The following is a 24053-nucleotide window of genomic DNA, read 5'->3' as shown; positions in this document are numbered from 1 at the left end:
CTGGTGGGCGGTATTTGGGAGAACTGCTTTGGTCTCTCAGGGAAGTATTTTCCCTATCTAGGTTCTTACCTGCACTCCTGGCTTCTTGGTTGAGATTATTGACTTTCTCTCTGTAAGAACAAAGCCAGGCTGTCTTGGTTTCCTCCTTTCTGCTCCTGCCTGTAGAGTTCCAAGTGCTTTACATGAAATAACCGATTTATTTAATCTTCGCAATAATCCTGTGAAGTAGATTCTGTTACTGTCCCCATCTTACGGATGAGTAAACCAAGGTGTAGTGTGTCCACAGTCAGCTGGTGGTAAGTGCAGAGCCAGGGTGCAGACCTAGGCCATGCGGTTCGAGTCCAGCTCTTAACTGCTGTGCTGTGTCACCAAAAGCAGCGTACAGCTGACTGAAGGAGTTGTTTATATATATGCCAGGAGTCTTTTTTTAAGTCTGTTTTAGCCAAACAGTTGAAATAAGACTCACCCATAGGAACTTTGTATCCAAGTTGTCTTTCAGTCTGAATTGCTGAATTTTTATTGCCACCTTGTTTGCCACCAGTCTGTACAGAAATGGTAAAGAGTGACGTATATTGGATTTCCTTTTATTTCCTCTGATATTCAGTAGCAGGCACAAAGAGGGGAAGGAGGGCATGAGATTCCCATAGACTGGGAGCTCAGGTCCTTATTGGTTAGGATTTGCTTATGTTCGATAAAAGATTGTCCCATTCGCTCCCCAGGAACCGACACTGGGTAGACAGATTCAGAGAGTCGTTAGTATGGCTGCCTTGGCCATGGTGTGTGAGGCCATTGACCAGAAGCCAGAGCTACAGCTGGACTCTCGGGATGCGGGAGCCACGGAAAGGTTCCTCTCCTCTCTCCAGCTCAATCAGACGCTGCAGAAGCCCCACACAGAGGAGGACAGCAGGTGTGTTCACCCCTTGGAGAGAAGCATATACGTGAAAGGCATCTTTTTTGCTCATGTTTAAAAGTCCATTTTTGTTTGAGTCATTGAGATAATTAGTGATTGCTCAACCTTACGTAAAGGGTCATGGAAGCTTCGAGATGAGGCTTCATTCAGGATGATAACGTATTATCAAATTATTCATCCCTGTTACTGGAAGCCCATTAACTTTTCTGCATTTAGTTTTCAGTGAATCATTTAAAGTGAGTGCAAGCACCTACTTTCAGTGTAGTTAGGAAATTGAGGTTTGTGTCGTTTCCTCGTTTATTGGTAGACAGGATGTTTAATAATGACTGTTTAATTTCTCCCCTTGTAAGGGTAGTGTACTACTACACGCAAAAGAAGTGGAGACAGGCTTAAAGAAGGATGGAGTAGTGACTTTATTTTTTGTCTCAGTTTTTTTGAAGAGTCGTCATCTTCCCAAGGATGGGGGAAAATAGTTGCACAATATATTCACGATCAGTGGGTCTGCCTCTCTTTCTTGTTGAAAAAATATCACACCCTTATACCAGCCTCAGAGGATGAAATTCTGGAACCCATTCTACCTGCTGTTCAAATGCCAATAAGGACTTTGCAGTCCGCACTAGAAGCCCTCACAATTCTTCCTTCTGATCAAGTTTTACCTGTGTTCCACTGCATGAAAATTTTGGTTCCCAAGGTAAGATACAGTGAGACCTGAATTAAAGAATAACCATAAGAACAGACCATCAGTTTCTGAAATTGTGATAATTATGTATTTCTTTTTTTTTTTTTTTTTCCCTACCAGCTTCTGACCTCCTCTGAATCTCTCTGCATAGTGTCTTTTGACATGGCTTGGAAAATCATAGCTTCTTTAAGCAACACTCAGCTGATATTCTGGTCTAACTTAAAAGCTTTTGTTCAGTTTGTTTTTGATCCCAAAGTTCTTACCATTGCTGCAAAAATCAAGGGCCAGGCATATTTCAAAATCAAAGAGGTAACTTTTTTAAAAATTGGGATTAAAAAACATGTAACATAAGATGTGGCATCTTAACCATTTTTAAGTGTACTGTTCAGTAGTGTTAACTATATTTACATAATTGTGAAAGACCCCCAGAACTTTTTCATCTTGTGGAACTGAAGCTCTGTCCCCATTAAGCATCTCCCCTTTCCCCACCCCGCCTTCCAGCCCCTGGCAAGCAACGTTCTACTTTATTTCTGTGAATCTGATGATTTTAGAAAAAAGAGGGAACTTTTTGTTTTCATTTTAATTTGTGTGACCTGTAGCACATGAAGAAGAAGAGAGTTATATTTGTAATTACGTATTAGATTTGTTGTTATTTATTTATTCAGTCAGTAAATATTTTGAACCTTCTTCAGTGTCATGAGTAAGAACAAAGTCTGCTAGATGTAAAGAAGTAGGTAGCCCATGAACCACATCTGCCTTACAAACATATTTGGTTCATATAATCAAATTAAAATCTTTTGAATTAGTTGCCAGCTTTCAAGGATTGGGAACTTTGCATGAAAATCTGTATTTCCTCTTCTCTTGGAAAATTGTACGATCTGGCAATGCTGGTCATTCCTACATGAGAGCAGTGTCCCCCGGTGGTCACTGGTCCCTGGCCCTTCCGGGTGGGGCACACCCTTTCTGTTGCTCCACTCCAGACCGTGGCTTGATTTCTCCTGGACCCTGAGGGCAAACGTCACGTGCCATTTGTCAGTGCATCTGTGCGGTTGCTTTTCTTGTTCAAGGAAATATTTCTCTGAATATAACCTATCCAAAGGTCTTTCTGGTTTCTGGAGGCATGTGTGTTTACAGTCACTGATACGTAGTAGGGAACATAAGGTGATGGAATTACATCATGCCTCAGACTCACATACACTCCTTATCCAAAGGGGAAGATGGAAAATAAATCCATTTATTACCCTGCTGTCTCTGCATCCTTTCCTGACCCACGGTACACACTTAGAGAGGGGGGCCTCTTTTGTTTTGAGGCAAGGGAGGCCCCTGGCAAGTGCAGAGAAAACTGAAAATGTCAAGGGTGAGGCGTTTTTTCTCCCTTTCATTCCCTATCACTTTGGGCAGTTGTTCCTCTGGGATAGTTCTGGGTGAATATCAGTATCAGTAAAATTTTATTTATTTTTAGTATTAAGAAATGAGAAATTAGCATTCTGTGATTGGTTAACATCGTGCAAACAGTGAAGAGTTTTTAATTTTTTAGACTCTATTTATGGTTATGTTGAAACTATCATTTGAAGGCGTTCAAGTAACAGTTTTTAGCAACATGAATTTTTTTTTCTCTTTTTTGAAAAAACTTAATTGGTCAAAGGATAAAGTAACTATTGTATTTCATTCCAGATTATGTACAGGATAATTGAAATGTCTGCTATAAAAACTGGAGTCTTCAATATATTGATAAGTTATTGCTGCAAATCTTGGATCGTTTCTGCTTCAAATGTGTCTTTATCTACTGCTAAAAATTACAGCGAACTTGTCCTTGAGGCGTGTATATTTGGAACAGTGTTTCGGCGTGATCAAAGGTAAAAGATGCCATTATTTCGGCCTCACGTAACTTATATTAAGTGTCCATCTGGGTAGAATTGTGTCTTTATCTTAAGGCTTTCAGTTAGAAGAATATTGATTAATTTTTAATTTGGGACTTTAATTTTTTTCTTCTAAAACTTGTTGTTCTTTGTCACATGTGTTTTATGGAAAGACTTATTCAGGATGTACAGACCTTCATAGAAAATCTTGGGCATGAGTGTGCAGCGAACACGGTTATTGAAAAGTAAGTATGGTGGGTCTTCCATATCTTGATATAAATGCGGCATTCAAAATGTGAGAAACATTCTGTATAAGATACTGCATGAGCCTTCCAAATTGTGTTAGAAATTATATTGCCTTGCTAATATGTTTTCTTCAGATCTGTCACTATTTACTGAAACATGATAAACTTTAAAAAAATTTAGCGTGGGGCTTCCCTGGTGGCGCAGTGGTTGAGAGTCCGCCTGCCGATGCAGGGGACACGGGTTCGTGCCCCGGTCCGGGAAGATCCTACGTGCCGCGGAGCGGCTGGGCCCGTGAGCCATGGCCGCTGAGCCTGCGCGTCCGGAGCCTGTGCTCCTCAACGGGAGAGGCCACGGCAGTGAGAGGCCCGCGTACCGCAAAAAAAAAAAAAAAAAAATTTAGTGCCAAGTCCAGCATAAATAAGGAAATAACTGTGGGGAATATGCAATTCCTATCCCTCTTCTTTATTTGGGTGGAGGGGTGATCATCAGTGCACATAGTTTATTTTTTTTTTGGCTAAAATCCACTATTTAACAAGTCACTATGCTCACGCAAAAATAAAATTACTGTTGGAGTAGGCCCTAAAGTTTTGATGTCTGGGATAAGCCTATTCTTATCTAACCGCTGAAATAATTTTTTTGGAGCTTTTTAAAAAGTTTTTATTTTCTCACATAATTTTCAAAACTTTGTGCATAGGTGTTTATGAAGAAGATAATAAATTGTGTTGTCATGATTCACTTTGATTTTAGAGTTTAGGACAACAAATGACAATTGTGTACAGTTACCACAAAGTTTATTATTCTAAGAGTCATAGCTGTGTTTTAAATCTGCCACTCTTCATTAAATATATACATTTTTCATTGTTAATTATTTTAATTAATTTTTTGTTTTCTTGGCTGGTTGGAGTATAACAATAAGTGAAATTTATTTAGTTGACGTTTCCAGAATATTTTGATTTCTATTAGACAGATATTGTTAAGTTAAAATGACATTTACTCACATGATAGTCATTTTAATGAACCTGGAAATAATTAACAATTTCAGTGAATTTATTTTTCCCCGTTTGGATACTGAAAATGCTGGGATGCTCAGCACACACAGTGAGTGCTCTCTGAGTTTGCCCTTCACCTAGAGACGTGCACTTAGACTACACAGTGACGACAGCATCGAGGTGTTGATGTGTGTTCTTGCCCCCGAGCAGGAGGTGTCTGTGGTCCTCTTCCAGGAACAGTGTCATGAGCTGTGATCTGTTTTGTCCACAGATGAGGTATTATTGACCCAGTATCAGTAGTGTGTGCCTTGTTTTTCCAGAAGTCTGGGTGAATTTGTGCTCATTCAGACTTTGTGTACAGGATCTCCTGTTGATGTATTTGTTACCGTCCACTGTCTATCCTGATTTAAAATGCATTGTCGGGGAGGGGGAAGGGTGAGCTGTGACAAAGCGAGAGAGTGGCATAGACACATATACACTACCAAACGTAAAATAGATAGCTAGTGGGAAGCAGCCGCATAGCACGGGGAGATCAGCTCGGTGCTTTGTGACCACCTAGAGGGGTGGGATAGGGAGGGAGGCGCAAGAGGGAAGAGATATGGGAACATATGTATATGTATAACTGATTCACTTTGTTATAAAGCAGAAACTAACACACCACTGTAAAGCAATTATACTCCAATAAAGATGTAAAAACATAATAATAAAATGCATTGTCATTAAATATGAAGCTACTTAATTTTAGAAAACTTTTGGAAGGTTTTGATATTTTGAAATTAATATCTAATGTATTTTTTAATTTTGAAAATGTATTAACATAATCTATCATTTTATATTTTTTAGTACTAAAAGAGAGGACCATTATGTGAGAATTTGTGCTGTCAAATTCCTGTGTTTATTAGATGGCTCAAATATGTCTCATAAGTTGTTTATGGAAGATCTTGCAGTCAAGCTATTAGAAAAAGTAAATATGCTTTATTTTACCTTCAAGTATCTTAACTTAGCAGTTCAAGCAGTAGCAGTGACGTACCAGAAGTAAACCTGCCAGTTGGCTGAATTTAGACAGCACAGACCATTAAAGCCGGGGAGAGCGCTGCTAACGTAGGACTCTGTGCTGCTGTTGCCTTGTGTCTGGTGATGGCACTGTCCGTTTACTGAGGTGCCCCTGTCTTAGTGGGGTCTATATCAAATTGCAGATCCCATTATTCCAAACTTACACAATCAAGGGGCATTGTATTCCCTTGCTAATATATATTCTTCAGATCTGTCACTATTTACTAAAATACGATAAACTTAAAAAAATTTTTAGTGCCAAGTCCACCCCTGTGACCCCATGTCTCCCCCTTAACTGGGCACCAGGAAGGAGAAGTATATTTTCAGGTACTTTTTTTACTACGTAAATTTGTATGGTTCCTTTTCTAATTTTAAAAGCAGATAAGTTTAGACTTCCTGGTGGTCCAGTGGTTAAGACTCCACGCTTCCAATGCAAGGGGCATGGGTTCGATCCCTGGTCAGGGAACTAAGATCCCACATGCTGCGCGGCGTGGCCCAGAAATAAAAATAAATTAATTAATTAAATAAGAATAATAAAACTTAAAAAAAAAAGATAAGTTAAACAAAAGAACGAAATTCATTGTTTTGAAAGGAAACTTGGGAAAAGTATCATAAGAAAGTGTCTTTCTTATCCTTCTGCCTTTCAGAGTATAACAGGCTCCTATGCCCAGTTTATACTTTTTAAACTTGAAGTTGTCACTGATTTTATTTTCATTAATCACGAATTCAGTAGGTAATTTAATATTGGTTCCACCCTCTCCCCCGCCCCCCAAGGATGGATTGGTGTCCAAGTCAAGAACTCGATACTATGTGAATTCTCAACAACATAGAGTGAAGAACCGAATATGGCAGACTCTGCTTGTACTTTTCCCCAGATTCGATCAGGTATAACATTTATTACCTTCGTACCTTAAAGCATAATGTTTTCATATGAATAAACTATGTAGTAGAAATTGTCATGTGCTACTTTAAAATTGAGAAAGTCGTCTGCTTAAAATTTATACTTTAGTTCTTAAAATTGAAGTTTATTCAGAAGTTTTTTTAATAGAATACTAAGGCAATTAGGTGTTGTAGAAATAAATTGGAAACTGATTTACATGGCCCCATTTAATATATTTTTCCCCTCAGTATTTTATTGTAATATTTTAACTGTTTAAAGACTCATATGCCACGATAAAACTTTAAGCTGTTTTTTAATAGTGACTATTTCTTAATTAAAATTAGTAACCATTTTCAAAGTTGATAAGGAATAGATTTTAATTTTTCCCACCACAGAAGAGAAATCACTACGTGACATGAGAGAGACTAGTGCTGCTAAGGTGGTAGTCATAATGCGACGTATAAATGTATCATCACAAAGTGAGAGAGTGGCACTGACATATATACACTATCAAACGTAAAATAGCTAGCTAGTGGGAAGCAGCCGTGTGGCACAGGGAGATCAGCTCGGTGCTTTGTGACCGCCTAGAGGGGTGGGATAGGGAGGGTGGGAGGGAGGGAGACGCAAGGGGAAGAGATATGGGGACATATGTATACGTATAACTGATTCACTTTGTTATAAAGCAGAAACTAACACACCACTGTAAAGCAATTACACTCCAGTAAACATGTTTAAAAATAAATAAATCAATCAATAAATGTCTCATCACATCAACATGTTGTACACCTAAACTTATACATTATATGTCAGTGCTATCTCAATAAAAATAATTTTAAAAAATTAATAACCATAACAGTTTAATTTGTGTGCTTTATTTTTCTCAGAATTTCTTGAATAGAATTATTGACAAGATTTTCCAGGCTGGTTTCATCAATAATCAAGCATCCATAAAATATTTTATAGAATGGATTATTATACTGATTCTTCATAAATTCCCTCAATTTCTTCCGAAGTTCTGGGACTGTTTTTCTTACGTAAGTAAAGGAGATTTTTCATAATTTTTTTTTAATGAGGAAAAGATCTTAGCTATGCTGGGAGATTGTTTCACTTCAATCGTTTTCTGGCTGTCAGTTGCCCTGCCCCTAATGTACTGATATCCTAAATTGTGTTTTGCAGGATTTGAATTAATTTAGACAGAGACAGAAAGCCCTGGCGTTTATCTTGAGTATGGCATAATCTTTATTTGAGAGTTCTTCTATTCCAACAAAACAAAGAGGGAAAAGGTTTCTGTTGTTAAGGAGTAAGGGGAATAGGTGCTTTCTATATTTTCATTTACCAAGCAAAGTCTTTGTTTGATCTTAGAGGTAAGAATGCTGAGGAATTGGGGACTTCCCTGGCGGTCCAGTGGTTAAGACTCCGTGCTTCCAACGCAGGGGTGCAGGTTCGATCCCTGGTTGGGGAACGAAGATCCCACATGCTGCAGGGTGCAGCCAAAAAGTAAAAAAAAAACCACAACAACAAAAAAGAATGATGAGGAATTAAATGCATTCCTTACAATTTTAAAGAATTTCTTAGTAGGGAAATTTCAAATATAACCAAAGCAGAGAGAGTAGAAGGGAGCCCCTACCACCCAGCCAAAAGCAAGTGTCAGTTCGTTTCCATTCTTACCTCCTCTGTACCCTCACGCACACCTCTGACACCTCATCCCCAACATTCTTAAATCTTGAAAATCATTTGTAAGGCATCGATACTAAGATTAGTGATAGAGTTTGCAGTTGCGGGCTTCCTGACAAATAGCAAGTTGTTTCTAAACATCAGTTCTAAATACTTGCCTCAAGTATTTTCTGCTGGTTCCCAAGTTCACCCTTCCCTTTCTGGGTAAATGACCTTGCCTTCTGTGTGTGAAAAGCATCTCTTTCTGTTTCTTCCTTTCTGTTTCAGGGGGAGAAACTGTTGTTCTCTCTTGCTCATCTATAGCTGTGTCCTTATGTGCCCTGAGCTCTTCACTCTTATTCTGTTGACTTTTGCTCCCTCCTGCCATCGTCCTAGTGTCTTCTTTTCCTTCTATTAAACTTCGAGAGTGAGTATCTTTGCCTTTCTCTCTTGCTCTTCTTAAACCACTGGGCTTTCCCGCATCTTCAGAAGTCGCACGTTGAGGGCTTCATGTGCAGCTACAAACAGCCTTGTCTTTTTTCTTCCTCTTCCTTACTGCCGCGCAGCCTTTCTCGTTGACTGTTGCTTTTTTTCTCCAGCTGACTGTACACTGTGGTGGTCCCTTCTCCAGTCCCTTGTCCTTCTCTTTCTATACTCCCTGTCTCTGCTGGTTTGCTGCATCCCAGCCACCTCCTAGGCCCTCTAACGTAATCACTTCAAACTTCATCCTGTGTAACACGAAATTGATGAGCATGTCTTTGCCTGAAATTCCCCCCCCCCCCCCACACACACACACACACACCTTCCTTCACTGTCCCAGGCTCCTCTCCTGAAACCTGGTCTCACACACACACACACACACACACACACACACACACACACACACACACTCCTTCCTTCACTGTCCCAGGCTCCTCTCCTGAAACCTGGACACACACACACACACACACACACACACACACCCTCACTCACTCACTCACTGTCCCAGGCTCCTCTCCTGAAACCTGGCTGTTACGATAAGCATGGCGGCATCATCTTCACAGTGATCCTGAAAAGTAGGTCAGAATTTTTACATTTTACTTAGTGAAAAAACTGAAGTCCAGAGAGATTAAGTAACTTGTCACACCACTAAGAAATGACAAAGCTCTAATTCAGGTGTCTGTTTCCTTTCAGAAGCCGCGTTCGCCTTCACTGTTCCAAGGTTCCTCTCCTGGCTCTTCCTTCTTCTCTTCATGCCCATAGAATTAAGAAACATACTTTGACATTTTTTCCTTGCGTTGCTTCTCAGACCTGTTGCTTTATTAATCTTGTTTGTCTGCTCTCGAGAGGGTGGGCACTGCCTCAGAAATTCTCACGGAAGGCCCCTGGCTCTGGTGTGCTTCCAGCCCCCCTGACTCTCCTGTCCCTGGTCAAGCCACCAGTTCCGTCCCGTTTCTCCACTCTGCTCAGTCTCTCATTTTCCATAAAGAGCTCTCAGAGCTGGTATTTTCTCTTCACATCTTTTCCTCGTGGACATCAGGGTTTTTCACTGTAAGCAAGTAAAACGTTTGCTGATTGAATCAAAGGGATGGAAAACAGACAGTGGAGATGGGGGAAGTGAGGTAGCCCAGAAAGCTGCAGAATCCAGCTTGGAAAATAGGCAGGAACAAGGTGGGGCTCGGTGGTTTCCAGAACCGTAGCCACAGGCGTGCCGTAGAGCGGGTCCACCAGGGACATTGCTTCACCCCACTGGACGCCTGGCGCCGTCACGGCAGTGCTGCAGCCTTGGCCAGCCGTCCGCCTGCATGGAGTGGGTTCTCTGTGGGCTCTGCCTCTCTGGGTAAACAGTTCTCAACCCAGCATTCAGGGCAGGTGTCTCCGGATCCAGGTCAGGTGACTTCTCTTAGCTGCAGGGAGGCTGGGAAAATGAATGTCTGGCATTTCCAGCTTCTCACAAGACCTATAAGGTGAAGAATTCCCTGAACTGGGAAGGGGATTCAGAAGAGATACCCGCAAACAGGCAGTGTCCACTACACCCTTTTCCTCCTTTATTTGAAGCAGGTGACCTTAGCTTTTATGTTTCCGAGAAAGTGGCAGTCATCGCATAGGAATACCTTTACCTTCTCAAGAGCAGTCACGCAAATAAATATATAGGATTGGCCGAAAAGTTCATTCAGGTTTTGCTGTAACGTCTTCTGGAAAAACCCGAACGAACTTTTCGGCCAACCCAATACCTTGTCCATATCCACCCAAGACTGCTTCCCTCCTATATCATCAAGGACCTACCTGAATCTGCTGTTGGGGTAATTCCTCTGCTTGTTCTCCGGCTTCTCTTCCTGTCTGCCTTCTCGGGAACCTTAGCCCTCGGTCTCTCTCCTATACCTAGTGTCCCCTTCTTAACCAGGTGGTTTCTCATCCATTGTTACGGGTATTTACACTGAGCTGCTCCTATAGAGGACGCCTGTAATCACCTATCTCCCTACCCTGTCAGAGCCAGACTTGCTGAAAGAAGTGTGTGTATGCCAGTTTCGGGGTTTTCATGTTCTCTGCCCACAGTTCAGTCCAGCGGACCCACCTCCGGCTTGGTCACTTCTCAGACGACCCTTCGCCAGGGTCGGTGGTCAGCCTCCTGCTTCCCCCCATCCGTCCATGCTGCAGACGACCTCCTTGTTCCTGGTTCAGTAACACTTCCCTGGTTCCCCCTGCCCCTGTGTTTCCTCTTTTCTGTGTCCTTTCTGGGCATTCCCTTCCCTGCCCAGCTGTTAAATGTCAGTGCCTCTCAAGGCTGGGCCGCCTTCTTTTCTTAATTTCTCCTTGTTTTATAGTCAGTTTTATCTGGGTCATGGATTCACTTATTATCTGATGTGAATCACCCAATAATTTCTCTTTCTCTTCCAGCCATCTTCCCCTAAGTGCCCCATCAGGCTGACTGCAGCCACGCCCGGCCTGGCCACGTCTGATGGGAGCACAGCCATGCCCGTTCATGTATCAGTACCTATCGTTCATGGCTGTGTTTGAGCTAAAAGGAGAGTCGAGTGTTTGCAGCAGACTGTATGGACCTCAGAGCTGTATTTTTATTCACTGTTTGGTCCTTTACAGAAAGCTTTGCTGACCCCCGCTGTGGACATTCTTCTTGAATGTTTATAAATCATCTAAAACTTGGATGTCTGACACCAGGTGCCTTATATTTGCCCCAAACTTGATCTTTTTCTACTATTGTAAACAGCACCACCGTCTGTACAGCTGCACAAAGCAGGGAACTCAGCGCTCTTCCTGACTCTGGACCAGATCCTGTCGCTCTTACCTCCCGAGTGTTTCTCAGTCACCATCTCCCGTCTCTGCGTTTGGCCTTGGTCCAGGCTGCATCGTCCACTGCACTGCTCCCCTCGGTGGACTGCGTCCCCTCTTCCTCCCTTTCGATCTCCTCTCCACACCGAGGCCAGAGCAGGTTCTTCAAAATGAAAATGTGATCAGGTCGTCCACTTTCAGCCGTGCGTGGCCTACAGGTCTCACGTGGCCTGTGCCCTCTTCCCCGTCCAGTCCGTGTGCCCCGCGTTCCCACCTCTGCACTCGAGTCATGGATGCATGCATGGGCTCAGTTTTCTGTTGCTGGAACATTCCAAAGGCCAGCGGTGTGAACAACGCTCTGCTATTTTTCCTGCTTCTGGATTGACAGGACCAGGCTGGGCTGTCGTGCCTGTGGTGTCCACTGGGCTGGGACCTGCAAACGACTTCTTTGGCCATGTGATAAGCTCACCTTGGCTGCAGTAGTGGGGACAGCCGCGGGGCCGGGCACCACTGGTTCTGTAGCTGTGTGTGTGGTCGCTCAGGGTGCCGAGGACTGCTTATTGGCCAGGGCAGATGGCGTGACCAAGCCCCCCAGGGGGCGTGGCCCGCCTTAGGGCCTGATTACTGGACAGCTTGCTTCATCGGGGCCCCCATGTGGCCGAGTACCACCCTGACCTTTTCTGTTCTTTTTCCTCTCTGCCTGCATAACTGCTGCTCTTCCTTCAGATCGCAGTTCACGTGTCGTTTGTGTTTTTTTTTTTCCCTGTACGCGGGCCTCTGACTGTTGTGGCCTCTCCCGTTGCGGAGCACAGGCTCCGGACGCGCAGGCTCAGCGGCCACGGCTCACGGGCCCAGCCGCTTCCGCGGCACGCGGGATCCTCCCGGACCAGGGCACGAACCCGTGTACCCTGCATCGGCAGGCAGACCCCCAACCACAGCGCCACCAGGGCAGCCCTCTTGAGGCTCTTTTTAAGCAGCTGCAGGGCCCCATTTAACCTCTGCTGCTCCCCTCCGCACGGGGGCCTTTGCTTCCCGCTTGCCCGTCTTGGTTCGTCTTGGTCATCTTCACCTGTTCCCCCGCCCACCCCCGCTTTCTCCAGCCAGCCCTTCTCTCCCTGCAGTGAGCTCACCCTGGTCTCCCCCAGGTACTCCTCGCCTGAGTGGTTAGCGGCCGTGTGTTGGATGAGTGCTGTGCGTGCCGGCATTTCGCTCTGGGACATTCCTGTGCGTTCTCGCTTTTCCTCCTCTCCTGCCACCCAGGCCGTGGCTGCGTCGGGGAAGAGCCGGCCTCATGGCCCGGGCCCCAAGCATCCAGCCCGGTGCCTTGATGTGCACGGGCTCGCGGCAGCCTTGAGTGACTGTTTCGTGTATCTGATTTATTTTCAGGCCGAAGAAAACCTTAAAACAAGCATTTGTACGTTTTTATCAGTTTTGTCGCATTTGGACATCATTACTGAAAATATTCCAGAGAAGGTAGGTTTATATCGTTTCTGAGAAGAGTTCAGACTTGACATCAAAATAGAACTTACACATTTGTGCTAACTGTTCTCATTTAGAGTAGTCCTCGTGTGTTTTGCCGTTTCTCCCCATCCCTTCCACTCCCCTCCTAATGGCACACGCACTTAGACACAAATGCACAGTAAGGTGTTACCACGGGCACACACACACTGAGATAACGCCTGAGCCCATGTTAAATCTCTAGACAAATGAATGGGCAACTTTTAATGATAGGATGCTTAACTTGATGCAGGTATTTACGTAAGATTATTTAAAGACGACCTTCCCCTATTGCATTTAAGTGTTCCTTGGCTGGCAGAGTTACTTAACAAATGCTGGTACAAAGAAACTCATGGTCAGAGTATTAAAAGCCATTGTGTTACGGAAGGTTTATATAAAATGACTGTCACTATGCAGAGTGTGAAAGCCAGTTCTTCACCTTTCTCGGGTTTAAAGCATCTTCCCTAGATAAGTAGAGATCTTAGCTCATTCTGGTTAATCACTGTGGTAACTGTGGAGAATTCAGGAAAACCTGCCGGTAAAGATCTAGAGCAAGATTCTATATTATTGAATCTACACAGAGTGTCCTTATATGTTGTAAACTCTGGGAGAAACTTAACACGGTCGACCCTCGGTCAACACAGGAGTTGGGAGTACCGACCCTCTGCGCAGTGGGAAATCCACACGTATCTTTACAGTCACCGTAATCCAGGGTTCCTCATCTGTATCTGTGGATTCAACTACCCGAGGATCCTGTCGCTCTGTAGTACGTCTTTAGTGAAGAAAAATCCACGTATAAGTGGACCTGCACAGTTCAAAGCCCTGTTGTTCAGTGGTCAGCTGTCTGAAAGAAATGTCGTTTGGTGTTGAAAGTGAGGCAAAAATATTGGGGGGATAGGTTTCCTAGAACTTTTCAAAGTGTTGTCTTTGGGCATGGTAACAATCAGATTTCGTTGTTCACCTATTTCATCAATCCTAAGAACAGGTCTTTCTTCCCACCACATTTTAACCTCAAAAACCATGATAATATCTTAAAATTGATGGTGTGTTACAGTGTCTGTCCGCCAGATGGCAGTGTGTTAGTTATAGTTATGTGAAAACTTGTGTTTCTGGTAAGAGTTACGAAAGCTCTAGCATCCGGTAATAGCAGTTGTTCTCTTTCTGTTTTAAATATGTGCAGGGAAGAGATTTGCTTACAATCTGTTGAGAGAAGTAAGATAGACAGGAAACTACTATTGCAGGGCTCTTAGCTTGGTGCAGCCCAGTAACATTTACAGATGAGCCGTCTGTAGGAGCATTAAGGTAGCTCCTGATAACTGTATTAAAAGTTTGAGTCCATCTGGTTTCCACATTAATACATGTCACTTCCTTTGCCTTTCAATATCTGTTGAACTGTGTGGTTTTAGAAATCAGGGATTATCATTGCATAAAATCTCCTGGCTGTGAAGGTGAAAAACTCTGTGAATTCCCAGGAAAAGACTACAGGGAAGTTTAAACTCTTATTATTTTTCTCCCCACTTCTTAATTTTCCTGCCACCACTCAGTGCTGTGTGGGTCCAAGGTCACTATTAGGGAAAACAGAGTAGTTCAGACCAGGGGAAAACAGCATTTTATGAGGTACCTTGCTCAAGTTCACTTAATATTTCTAACTTTTTCAGCCCATGGTAAGGTAATAAGTGATGGAGACTTCTTTAAAACACTGGTCATACAGTGGTGAGCATGAAAGTACTTCATTCAGATTAACCTAGGTACCGGAGTATGGGGGAGAACATGTGTGGCAGCATGGTAAATAAAAACTAAAGAGCTGGGAAGATACTTTTCCTTCTTGAGGAAATCACTCCTGCCAGTGTATCTGTCTGAGAATGACGATGCAAAAACAGTGAAATGAGATTTTACTTTGTAGCATTTTTGTCACCTGTTCTTGGTCATACAGTCAAGGGTAAATAAAATGGTCCGTGTTTACATCTGAAGAATGTTTCTCCTTTTCAGAAACTAATTCTGAAGCAAGCCCTTATTGTCGTACTGCACTGGTGTTTTAATCACAACTTTAGCATCCGACTGTATGCCTTAGTTGCTCTTAAGAAAATCTGGAGCATGTGTAAGACATTGCACGTTGAAGAACTTGATGCGTTGACTTCCGTTATTGAATCCAGTCTGAATCAAGTGGAAAACATGCATGGAGCAGGGTAAGCAGGCCTTGTCCCCTTACCCCTCGGTCCAGCATTGTGTGCAGAGAGGGTAGAGAGGGTGCCCAGCTTTTAGCAGCTCCTGTTGGGCCCATCACGCTGCAGTGCACAGAGCTCGGATTAAGCAGCTCACTGTTGGATGTGCGGTTTAATTACAGTTCTGAGTGCTGTCAGCTCCGTCATTGACTTATTTTCTTTTTCTTTTTTTTGCTCTTTAATCCTTGATCTTTAATTTAGGGACCTCTAGACGTTTCTCTTCAGCGTAGCCAAATGTTTTCATCCTCTGTTGTCAAAGAACTGCTGAGAAGTAGCATGACTGGACTCTAAAGCCGTGCTCATAACCCCTCAGATGTCCGGGTTAAAGCTGGAAGCTCTTGCCTTTTTCTTTTCTAAGAGAACTTCTCTATCCCCCAAACAAAATCCTAGTCAGACGCTCAGTATCAAACAGATACAACACCGCTGCTGTGATGGAGTAGGTCGGGGCGCACGACTCAGTAGCAAAACCCAGGGGGATGGGAGCTCGGACACACATTGGGGTGCTGTCCTTTGAAGAGACCCTTGAAAGCCAAGGGGCAGAGAAGACAGGTGCATAAGGAGGGGCCAGTCTCTCATCTCAGGTCTCCTCTCCTCACACCGCTGATGTTGAGGCCCAGCCGGCAGTGACAGGAGGGGCTGGGAACTCGGGGGTGAAGGAGGTACGTTGGCCAGAGCAGAATGATCTCACCGGGAGGGCATCTTGAAATTGCTGCTTAGCTTTTGGGTTGTTGGTCATGAATTTAAACTGAAACCTGCCGGTGGCCATGTTTTGTCACTTTTATTCCTCCCTCTTTTGCCTTCTAAAACTTGACAAATTTTTGGTTTTTGTTGTTTGTGAGTATGTACCTAAGTATTTAAAACCTCTTACTTTCATCTGGCTTAACAGAAGTTGGTAGAGTTTGGCTGCGTGTCGTGGATCTTCAGGGTAGAAAACGTGACTTACGTGGACTTCCCTGGCAGTCCCGAGGTTAAGACTCCGCGCTTCCACTGCAGTGGGCAGTCAATCGCTGGTCGGGGAACTGAGATCCCACATGCTGCGCGGCGCAGCCAAAAACAAAAAAGTAACTTATGTAACGATTTTCTCTCCTGGGAAAAAAAAAAAAAAAAGCATTTATGGCCAGAGAGAGACATAAGGATCCCAGCCTAGATTTCTTACACGGTTCCCTTTTAGAATTCTTTTTGCCCAAGCAAGGGAGTTGTACCTGCGGCAGCTGTTCCTGTGAGATTTTCCCATCGTTGTCTGTTGACTGACGACTGTCTCTTTGATGGAGTGGAGACCTGAGTTTCATTCTTGTTGAGTCACTGTTTGACGTAGGACTGTGAGAGTGTTATTTAATTTGTCTGTCTTTCAGTTTCACTTCAAAACGTCAGATTTAGGGTCAGCTTTTAAGGACGCTGACCTTGGAGATAGGGGTTATAAATCTTGGGATAAAATTCACAAGATTTTCCACTCATTCTAAATTCTGCAGTGCCTCTTTAAGAGAGCTATTTGGTTTTCCCCCTTACCAGAGTGGGTTCACTAGTCTGTACCTCACATGTATCTTTAACACTTAGGAACGCAAAGAAGAATTGGCAACGGATCCAGGAGCATTTCTTTTTTGCAGCGTTCCACCCACTTAAGGACTACTGTCTGGAGGTGAGCAGAGGGTCTCATTTGCGAACGACTCTCTTCTGTATCTTTAGTCCCGGTGCTTCCTTTCTGCCGCGGTTGTTGAAGGTGTACTGAGGTTAACTGTCCTTACAACACTGCCTTCACGGTCGTAAAGTGCTCCGTGTAATTTTGTCACGGCTGCTTGCGCTTCACTCTTCAGCACTGAAAACTGGCTAGTCATTTTCACTTTCTGTTTCTCAGGCAGTGTCTGGCTTGTAAACACTGGAAGGGGGAATATTTAACTCTGAACAGAAATCTGTTCTGACATTAAAAGGAAATGAGTGAGAACATTTGTGCAGGTGAGATTTGTTGTAACGAACGAAGCCCATTGTTATGAAAGAGGGAGAAGACCTACTCTTTTGTTAAGTGCCTGTTTTAGGTTCTGGATGGCTGGAATTGTATAGCAAATGACCCACCATCTCAGTGATCCTAACACAATGTGCTTATATAACTTCTTTAAACTTGTTACAGTTAGCATGTGAATCAATGTACAGATTATTAAAATTTGTACATATGTTACTTTCTCCTTTTCGACTACAGTTACAGCCTTGGAATTTAAAACGTGATCTAGGAATCTGGAAGTGTCAGAAACTTCAGCGACCATGCATAAGCAGTTTTTTTTGTTGTTGTTGGGTTGTGTGTGTGGATTACTAATAAACTGGCCTTTAAAAAAAATACAGATCTATATGTTGTGAGATAGTCATCATAAAACATTATTGTGTACTTTGTTGCTTCGTTGCAAAAATTATTTAGGATTTTTCAAATATTTTAACGTGCTCTGTTCTGTGTCCTTTAGCGCCCAGAATGCTTTGTTTGACATCTTTCTGAAGGACTCTTAATAACTCTCTAGTGCTAAGTCAGCCTTTTCTATTCAGTTCTCCAGCAGGAGTAAGTCCCTTGCTTCCACTTTTCCTTCATCCTGACTCTGACTGCCTCACCCTCATATGTTTTATATATTTTATTCTCTATTAATTATACGAACTATAACTGTACATATCAATAAAATAGTGGCACACAAGAACTCTGTTTCTCCGTACATTTGGAGCTATACTTGGTACCTACTTAATAAACAGTTGCATTCATCATGCCAGTTTCAATTTGCACAGATATTGCTAATAAAGAGAAAACCATATTCATTCTAAAAACTTGTATGAAGACTTGGACATTGTTATCAGTTTATTACTTTGTTTCTAAATTGCCTCCTGTGCTTCTGACTCCTCTGTGCCTTTTCACATTTGAGGGTTATCTGGATCTCAGTTTTCTTGTCATAGGTAAGGAAAGGGGAGGATTGTCATGTAGTGACTGAATAACTGCTGTCCACAGTGGTGTCACACTGTACAGTTTACAGATCACTTTCATGTGCTCTTCTTACCTGATTTTACCCTCGTTTTACCAGCGAGGAGGTTGAGGCTGAGAGAGGCTAATGGCTTGTCTAAGGTCACACAGCTAAGATACAGTCGAGGCAAAATCTAGACTCTAAATTTGTATATTGGCAGCGAGAGTGAGGATCTGGCACCACAGGAGCTTGAGTTTGATTTTGCTTACGGAGGTGTCTGGTTGTCAATAAATAGCATTTATCCAAATGTTGTCCAACATTAATGCTCATTAATTCCAAAATACTTCTTGCTTGTATTAAGAGCACGGTGTATACTATGTTACATACAGTTAGAAATACTGGAGTGGAAGATTTGCCCGCTCTCAAGGATTTCCTAAATTAATCCCTTAATTTCTTAGAGAAGATAAGAAGTATAGATAGACAGTTGCTACAAGATATAAATGAAAGTATGTCATTTGATCAGATGTGATAGTTTGGGAGAACACATCAGTAATAATAATTAAGTTGTACTTTAAACATGTTATCATGTATTTCTTTGTTATTTTTAAGGGAAGAAAATTCAGATGTTTACAATTCTCCTTTCAGACCATATTTTATACCCTTCCACGCCTTTCTGGCCTTGTTGAGGACGAATGGATTGCCATTGGTAAATTCACCAGGTTCACTGACATTCCTTTAGACGCAAGATTTCAGTGGTACCTTTCTCCAGCTCAACTTTGTGAACTAAAACCAGGTGACTGGTCCCAGCAGGACACAGGTAAGAAAAACTTCTGTTTTACTTGTCCTCCCTGTTGCCTTGGTCAGGCTCATTGATTCACGTTACTTAGAATAGGTGGTTGATAGTACCACTTTTTCATTGATGTGGTGAATTCTGCTCCACTTAGAGGAAAGACAGAAGGCGTGCTGTCACTCTGACTAGTACTTTCTGTTGACGTTGGCTTTGCTCTTAATAGCCAAAGAGAGCTTGACCGGCTTTACTATATAAAGCTAAAGGCTTCTGTCTTCTTTGAAGTATTGATAATAAATATTCATTGCTCTTCTACTCTATATTTCTGAAAAAATACAGATATAAAAAAGGGCCAAATTAAGAAATCTCTTTTCTTGTCCTATTTGGGAGTGAAGCAGAGCTCTCTGCATTCCCTGCTCGGTCTGGCCCAACATCACTCATCTCTTACCCCTCTTTTCCCTATGGCTCCAGCCCTCCTTCCATGTGCCCCCGCCCCCATCCTTCCCTGCAGCTTTCTCAAGGACCCCCCCTTTTCCCTCTGTTACTTCCCGTCCTCCTCCTTCCCTTCACAGTCCAGCTGCCCCAAAAAACCGGGAACAAGTCCCCCGCCCATTTTTAAAATCACAACTAACCTTAAGAGATGTGTAGTAGTGATCTGCGTTCTCAGCATCTCTGTCACTCACATTTTGTCCTCCTTCTGGCTTCCCCAGCCCATAAGCATCATGGAAACTTCTTTCAGAAAAGCAGAAACTGTCTCTGTCTACTTCTTTACAAAATCTAAACAGATGCTCTTTTCTTACCATACCTGACCCTGCGTAGCATTTATTTGCTCATTTCTTGCTCTCCTGATTTTTCTCCTCAGTCTGACTTTCCTCACTCTCCTCTGAGTTCCCCTCCCTCGTCCCTTATATTTACAGTTCTCTCAAATGTTAGCGTTTTCAGGAATCCCTTGGACATCATGGTGAAGGTGCAGATTCTTGGGTCCCACCCTTAGATTTTTGTCTGGAGGAGAGTTCTAGGAAAGTGCATTTTTTTAATCGAATACTCTAGGTGGTTCATTTTAAGACGATCACCTTAAATTTATTTACTAGGTCAACAAAGATTGACTTATTGCCCCCTGTGTGCTGAACAAAAGACAGAGGCCCTGCCCTCAGGGCGCTCACATTCCTCCAGGGGGACAACCCTAAACAAACAGATAAGATGTCAGGTAGTATGGAGAAAAGAAAGCAGAGTAAGGAGTGTGAGAGAGGATTAAAAAGACCTTTTTAAGGAGTTGACATCGAGCAGAGGCTACATGAAGTGACAGCAAGTCAGGCAAAGCCTGGGGAAGAGCAAACGTGGATTTGGGGGCAAAAGACAGTGACGGGAGCCTTCTCAGGGCGGAGGGGCCCGCCTGACCGGGAGGGGAGGGGAGGAGAGGGGAGCCGCACATCTGCACATCTTGTCTGACGTGAGTGGGGCAGAGAAGTGGGGAGTTACTGGATGGGGAGAAGGCTACAGAGGTCTTTCTGTGTGTTTTGTTTGTTTTTGGTAAAGAGGGGGATATTGCAACAGGGTTTCTCTGCTGAGACGTGAATGCTGAAATGCTTTCATTGGCCTGGTTTTCTTCTCATTCTGTTTGCTCTCCCTGCACTGTTTTTATTATTTCCACAACTGGAAAGCACCACTGACCAGCCTCCTTCCTGAGCCTTCTAGACGCTTCACTAGCTCATCTGTAAGCTCTTTAAACTCAGTATCCAAATCCACGTTACCTTTCTGCCCAGACGCGCCTCTTCTAATCCCCTTCCTGTTAGTGGTCTCCCAGGAGTCATTCTTCTGCCGTCCCTCTAGCCACATCCGTTATCAGACCTCGGCGATTCTGCCCTTCCTCTTCAGCCCCTCTTGCAGAGACTGTTTTTGTCTTTTTTGGGCTAGTGTGAAAGCCTCTCGGTGGTTTTCCCTCCCCACTCGTTTTTAAGAGGGGTTTTTTCTGCAACACAAAACCAGTAGTTACCCCCTTCTTAAAACCCTGTACTGCCTCCTGTCTGTAGAATAAATTCTTTATCATTTTATACACAAAGCCCTAACGACCTGGTCTGAGTCACGTCCCTCCCTCCACTGCAGGCTGTGAGCGATGCCTGAGTCCGTGTCCTTCCGCGTCTGCCCGTGTGCAACATGTCCAGTCTGCCCCGCCCTTCCCACTCGCTCTCCTTTGCAGACTTTTACACTCCCTTCCCTGAGCCCTCCTGCGTCTTGCTTTTTGGCCCCTCCCTCCCCCAGACATTAGCAACTCCTGTCTGTGTGGGCACACCCTCAGTATAGTACCATGCGTGTCTCTTCCCTCCCCAGTAACCTGAGTGCCCCCGTTTGCTCAGTCAGGTCTGGAGTGGGAAGGAGAGCCTGGAAGGAGAGTCTCAGTCCTGAACTAGAGATCACAACGCACCATTAGACAGCTCAGTAACATCCGTGTACTCATCGCGGTAGCCAAGAGATAACTGCTCCAAAGAACAGTCCTCGTTTTTAGAAAAGGTCCCCCAAGTACTTGCAAGATAATTTAAGATAAAGCCTGTTTGTTGTTTTCCGGCATACAATATTTCTACAGAAAATTCCAATCTAATAACACCCTTGTTTGTAAGATACGCCATTATTTTATGTAACTCTAAGAAAAAAATGCTGCCAAACCCATGGTACCCTTATGGATTCTAAGATGCTTCCCAATTCGGGGTATGCTAAAATGGAAAAAATGTGCATCTTTGATTTTCATGAAATACTGTCGTATTTTGGTTAGCAGGGTAGAATTTGAACATTTTAAACTGTTACCGAAAATGACAAGTGTATCTGAATCCAAATAAAGTTCTTTAGTCAATGAATCTCATTCTAAACTATCATTTTAAGCTCTTAAAAAAGTATATATGCATGTAAATCAATAGAGAGGGAGATTTATATTTTCTTTTTCTTTCCCAGGTTCTAACTCAGGCGAAGCAGATATCGAGTCAGAGTGCAGTGATGTTCAGAAGAAGATTATCCCCTGGAGAAGCAGTGTTCCCGACTTAGACCTGGAGCTGGTATTTCAGGATCGTGTGGCCAAACTTGGGAAGTCACTCAGCAGACTGATTGTGGTGGCCTCACTCGTTGACAAACCAACCAACTTAGGAGGTAAAATTGGAGTTTCCACTGGGCTTGCTTAACATCTTCTGATCCCGAAAATTTGTAATTGACCCAGTGCCATTTGTGGCCTCTCTTCCACATTTCCCCCCCTCCGGGAGCTTCAGAGGAATGCCTGGGACCTAGTGAACTTGGCCTTAGACTGGCGGCAGTAACCCCGGCTTGTCCTGTGCAGGGCTGTGCCGGACCTGTGAGGTGTTCGGGGCCTCGGCGCTCGTGGTTGGCAGCCTTCAGTGCATCAGAGACAAGCAGTTTCAGCACCTCAGCGTTTCAGCAGAACAGTGGCTTCCTTTAGTGGAGGTGGGCGCAAAGTGATGTATTATTAAAATTTTCATTTGCTAGACTCCCTTGTAGTACTCTGTCTTCACGTTATCAACCCTTTTGCAGTAGTCCAGCCTTTGATAGCTTAAAAATAATACTGAAAAGTAAACTACAGCCCACTCTGTTCTCATTATCTTTCACACTGTTGTATTTTTAGAAATCAATAATGTAGAATTCTTTTCAGTAAAATGTGTCCTGTTATATAAGTCACTCTCGTTTGATAAATTTATGAGCTGTTGGGAGCGTTCTTTTTTATAGTGTATAATAATTCTGTCCTTTTCCTTTTAACAAATTTCGGTTTCATGAAAGTGTTTTTTTCTTTAACTGATTTTACCCCCAGGAGGGCTGTAAATGAATGATTTAATATTCTGCTCTTTGTAAACGAATATTAAGGTAAAACCACCTCAGCTGATCGATTATCTGCAACAGAAAAAAGCAGAAGGTTACACCATCGTGGGTGTGGAACAGACTGTGAAAAGTTTAGACCTAACCCAGTACTGCTTCCCTGAGAAGTCTCTACTCTTGTTGGGGTAAGAACACTGTCTTGAGAGTCTGTCTAGAAAACGTTTCAGAAGGTTTACAGTTTTACCTGGACTCTTGATCATACACCTGTACCTGGCTTTTGACTTGCAAGGTTTATGGAAAGCCCCCCTAAGTTTTCGTTTTATTTCACCCGTTTGGGACGGTCAGGTGAACACAGAGTTGACCCATAAGCCTTCTTGTTACACTCTTCTTTATCTTCCTGGTACCACAGACTTGAGTCATTGTGTTAACCTGTCTCTTCCAGTAACATCCAGGATAGCTGAGAAAAAAATTGTTTTTTATAAGAAAACTAACCTTTCTTCTCCCATTTTTCTGAATCAGAAATGAACGGGAAGGAATTCCAGCAAATCTGATCCAGCAACTGGACGTGTGTGTGGAAATTCCTCAACAGGGCATCATCCGCTCCCTCAACGTCCACGTGAGTGGAGCTCTGCTCATCTGGGAATACACCAGGCAGCAGCTGCTGAAGCAGGGGGACCCCGGGTCCTGAGGCTTGTGCCTTGTCTGAGACGAGTTATCGAGTTATCTATCGGTGCTGTTGAAACATTGTTTTAGAACTATTTGGACTGATGAGATAGATTCTGAAATCTGTTGGGATAATTTGCATTTCTTTATTTGCAGTTTAATGCCAAAACTTTGTCATGTGCCTTAACTATATTGCTGTATGTTGTCCCCTTTAATAAACCTTTTTTAAAGCTAAGTTGTATTGCTTCTTTAATAAAATTGCTTCTTTTAAGCAACTGTGGAAATAAAACAATGTATTTTAGAAAGGTCATTTCTGTCCTAGAAACTAGTATTGTCAGAAATGTGGCCCATGGTAGGAGGAAGGCAGAATTAGGGCAGCTCTGATTGATTACCTGTGAATACCACACCCCTGTCAAGAGCGAGCACGGGGCGGGGGGAGCAAAGCTTCAGCGTGAGGAGGAGCCATTGGCCTCTTTCTGCTGATTCGCAGGGAGGAAACATGCTTGGCAAGGTGCCAAACCAGCTTCCCTGTGAAGTTCATAACTTATTTTTAAAGCCATAAACTAGGCCATAATCGTTCATATGAAGTTTTTAGGAAATTTTCACATGCC

The 24053-nt window shown here is 43.2% G+C and overlaps 1 protein-coding gene across 3 annotated transcripts in view; it reads left to right on the top strand.

Annotated features, from left to right (window-relative positions):
• The window catches only part of TARBP1 (TAR (HIV-1) RNA binding protein 1), a 64418-nt gene extending 40696 nt beyond the window's left edge, over positions 1-23722 (top strand). Inside the window, exons 15-30 of one of the 3 annotated variants that reach the window (XM_032608440.1) lie at positions 720-907; positions 1340-1601; positions 1710-1898; positions 3264-3445; positions 3622-3693; positions 5527-5647; positions 6511-6621; positions 7501-7650; positions 12923-13009; positions 15023-15219; positions 16810-16891; positions 18828-18999; positions 21913-22104; positions 22289-22413; positions 22828-22964; positions 23299-23722. In XM_032608440.1, the coding sequence (XP_032464331.1) occupies positions 720-907; positions 1340-1601; positions 1710-1898; positions 3264-3445; positions 3622-3693; positions 5527-5647; positions 6511-6621; positions 7501-7650; positions 12923-13009; positions 15023-15219; positions 16810-16891; positions 18828-18999; positions 21913-22104; positions 22289-22413; positions 22828-22964; positions 23299-23467 (2436 nt within the window). In that variant the 3' untranslated portion in view covers positions 23468-23722. The remainder of the gene's footprint in view (positions 1-719; positions 908-1339; positions 1602-1709; positions 1899-3263; positions 3446-3621; positions 3694-5526; positions 5648-6510; positions 6622-7500; positions 7651-12922; positions 13010-15022; positions 15220-16809; positions 16892-18827; positions 19000-21912; positions 22105-22288; positions 22414-22827; positions 22965-23298) is intronic. The other 2 variants (XR_004346209.1, XM_032608441.1) reach the window with 2 other exon arrangements.
• Positions 23723-24053: the final 331 nt, after the last annotated feature.

The sequence above is a fragment of the Phocoena sinus genome, chromosome 16 (genome assembly GCF_008692025.1).
Source record: "Phocoena sinus isolate mPhoSin1 chromosome 16, mPhoSin1.pri, whole genome shotgun sequence".
Taxonomy (NCBI): Eukaryota; Metazoa; Chordata; class Mammalia; order Artiodactyla; family Phocoenidae; genus Phocoena; species Phocoena sinus.
This window is presented reverse-complemented; position numbering and strand designations above follow the sequence as displayed.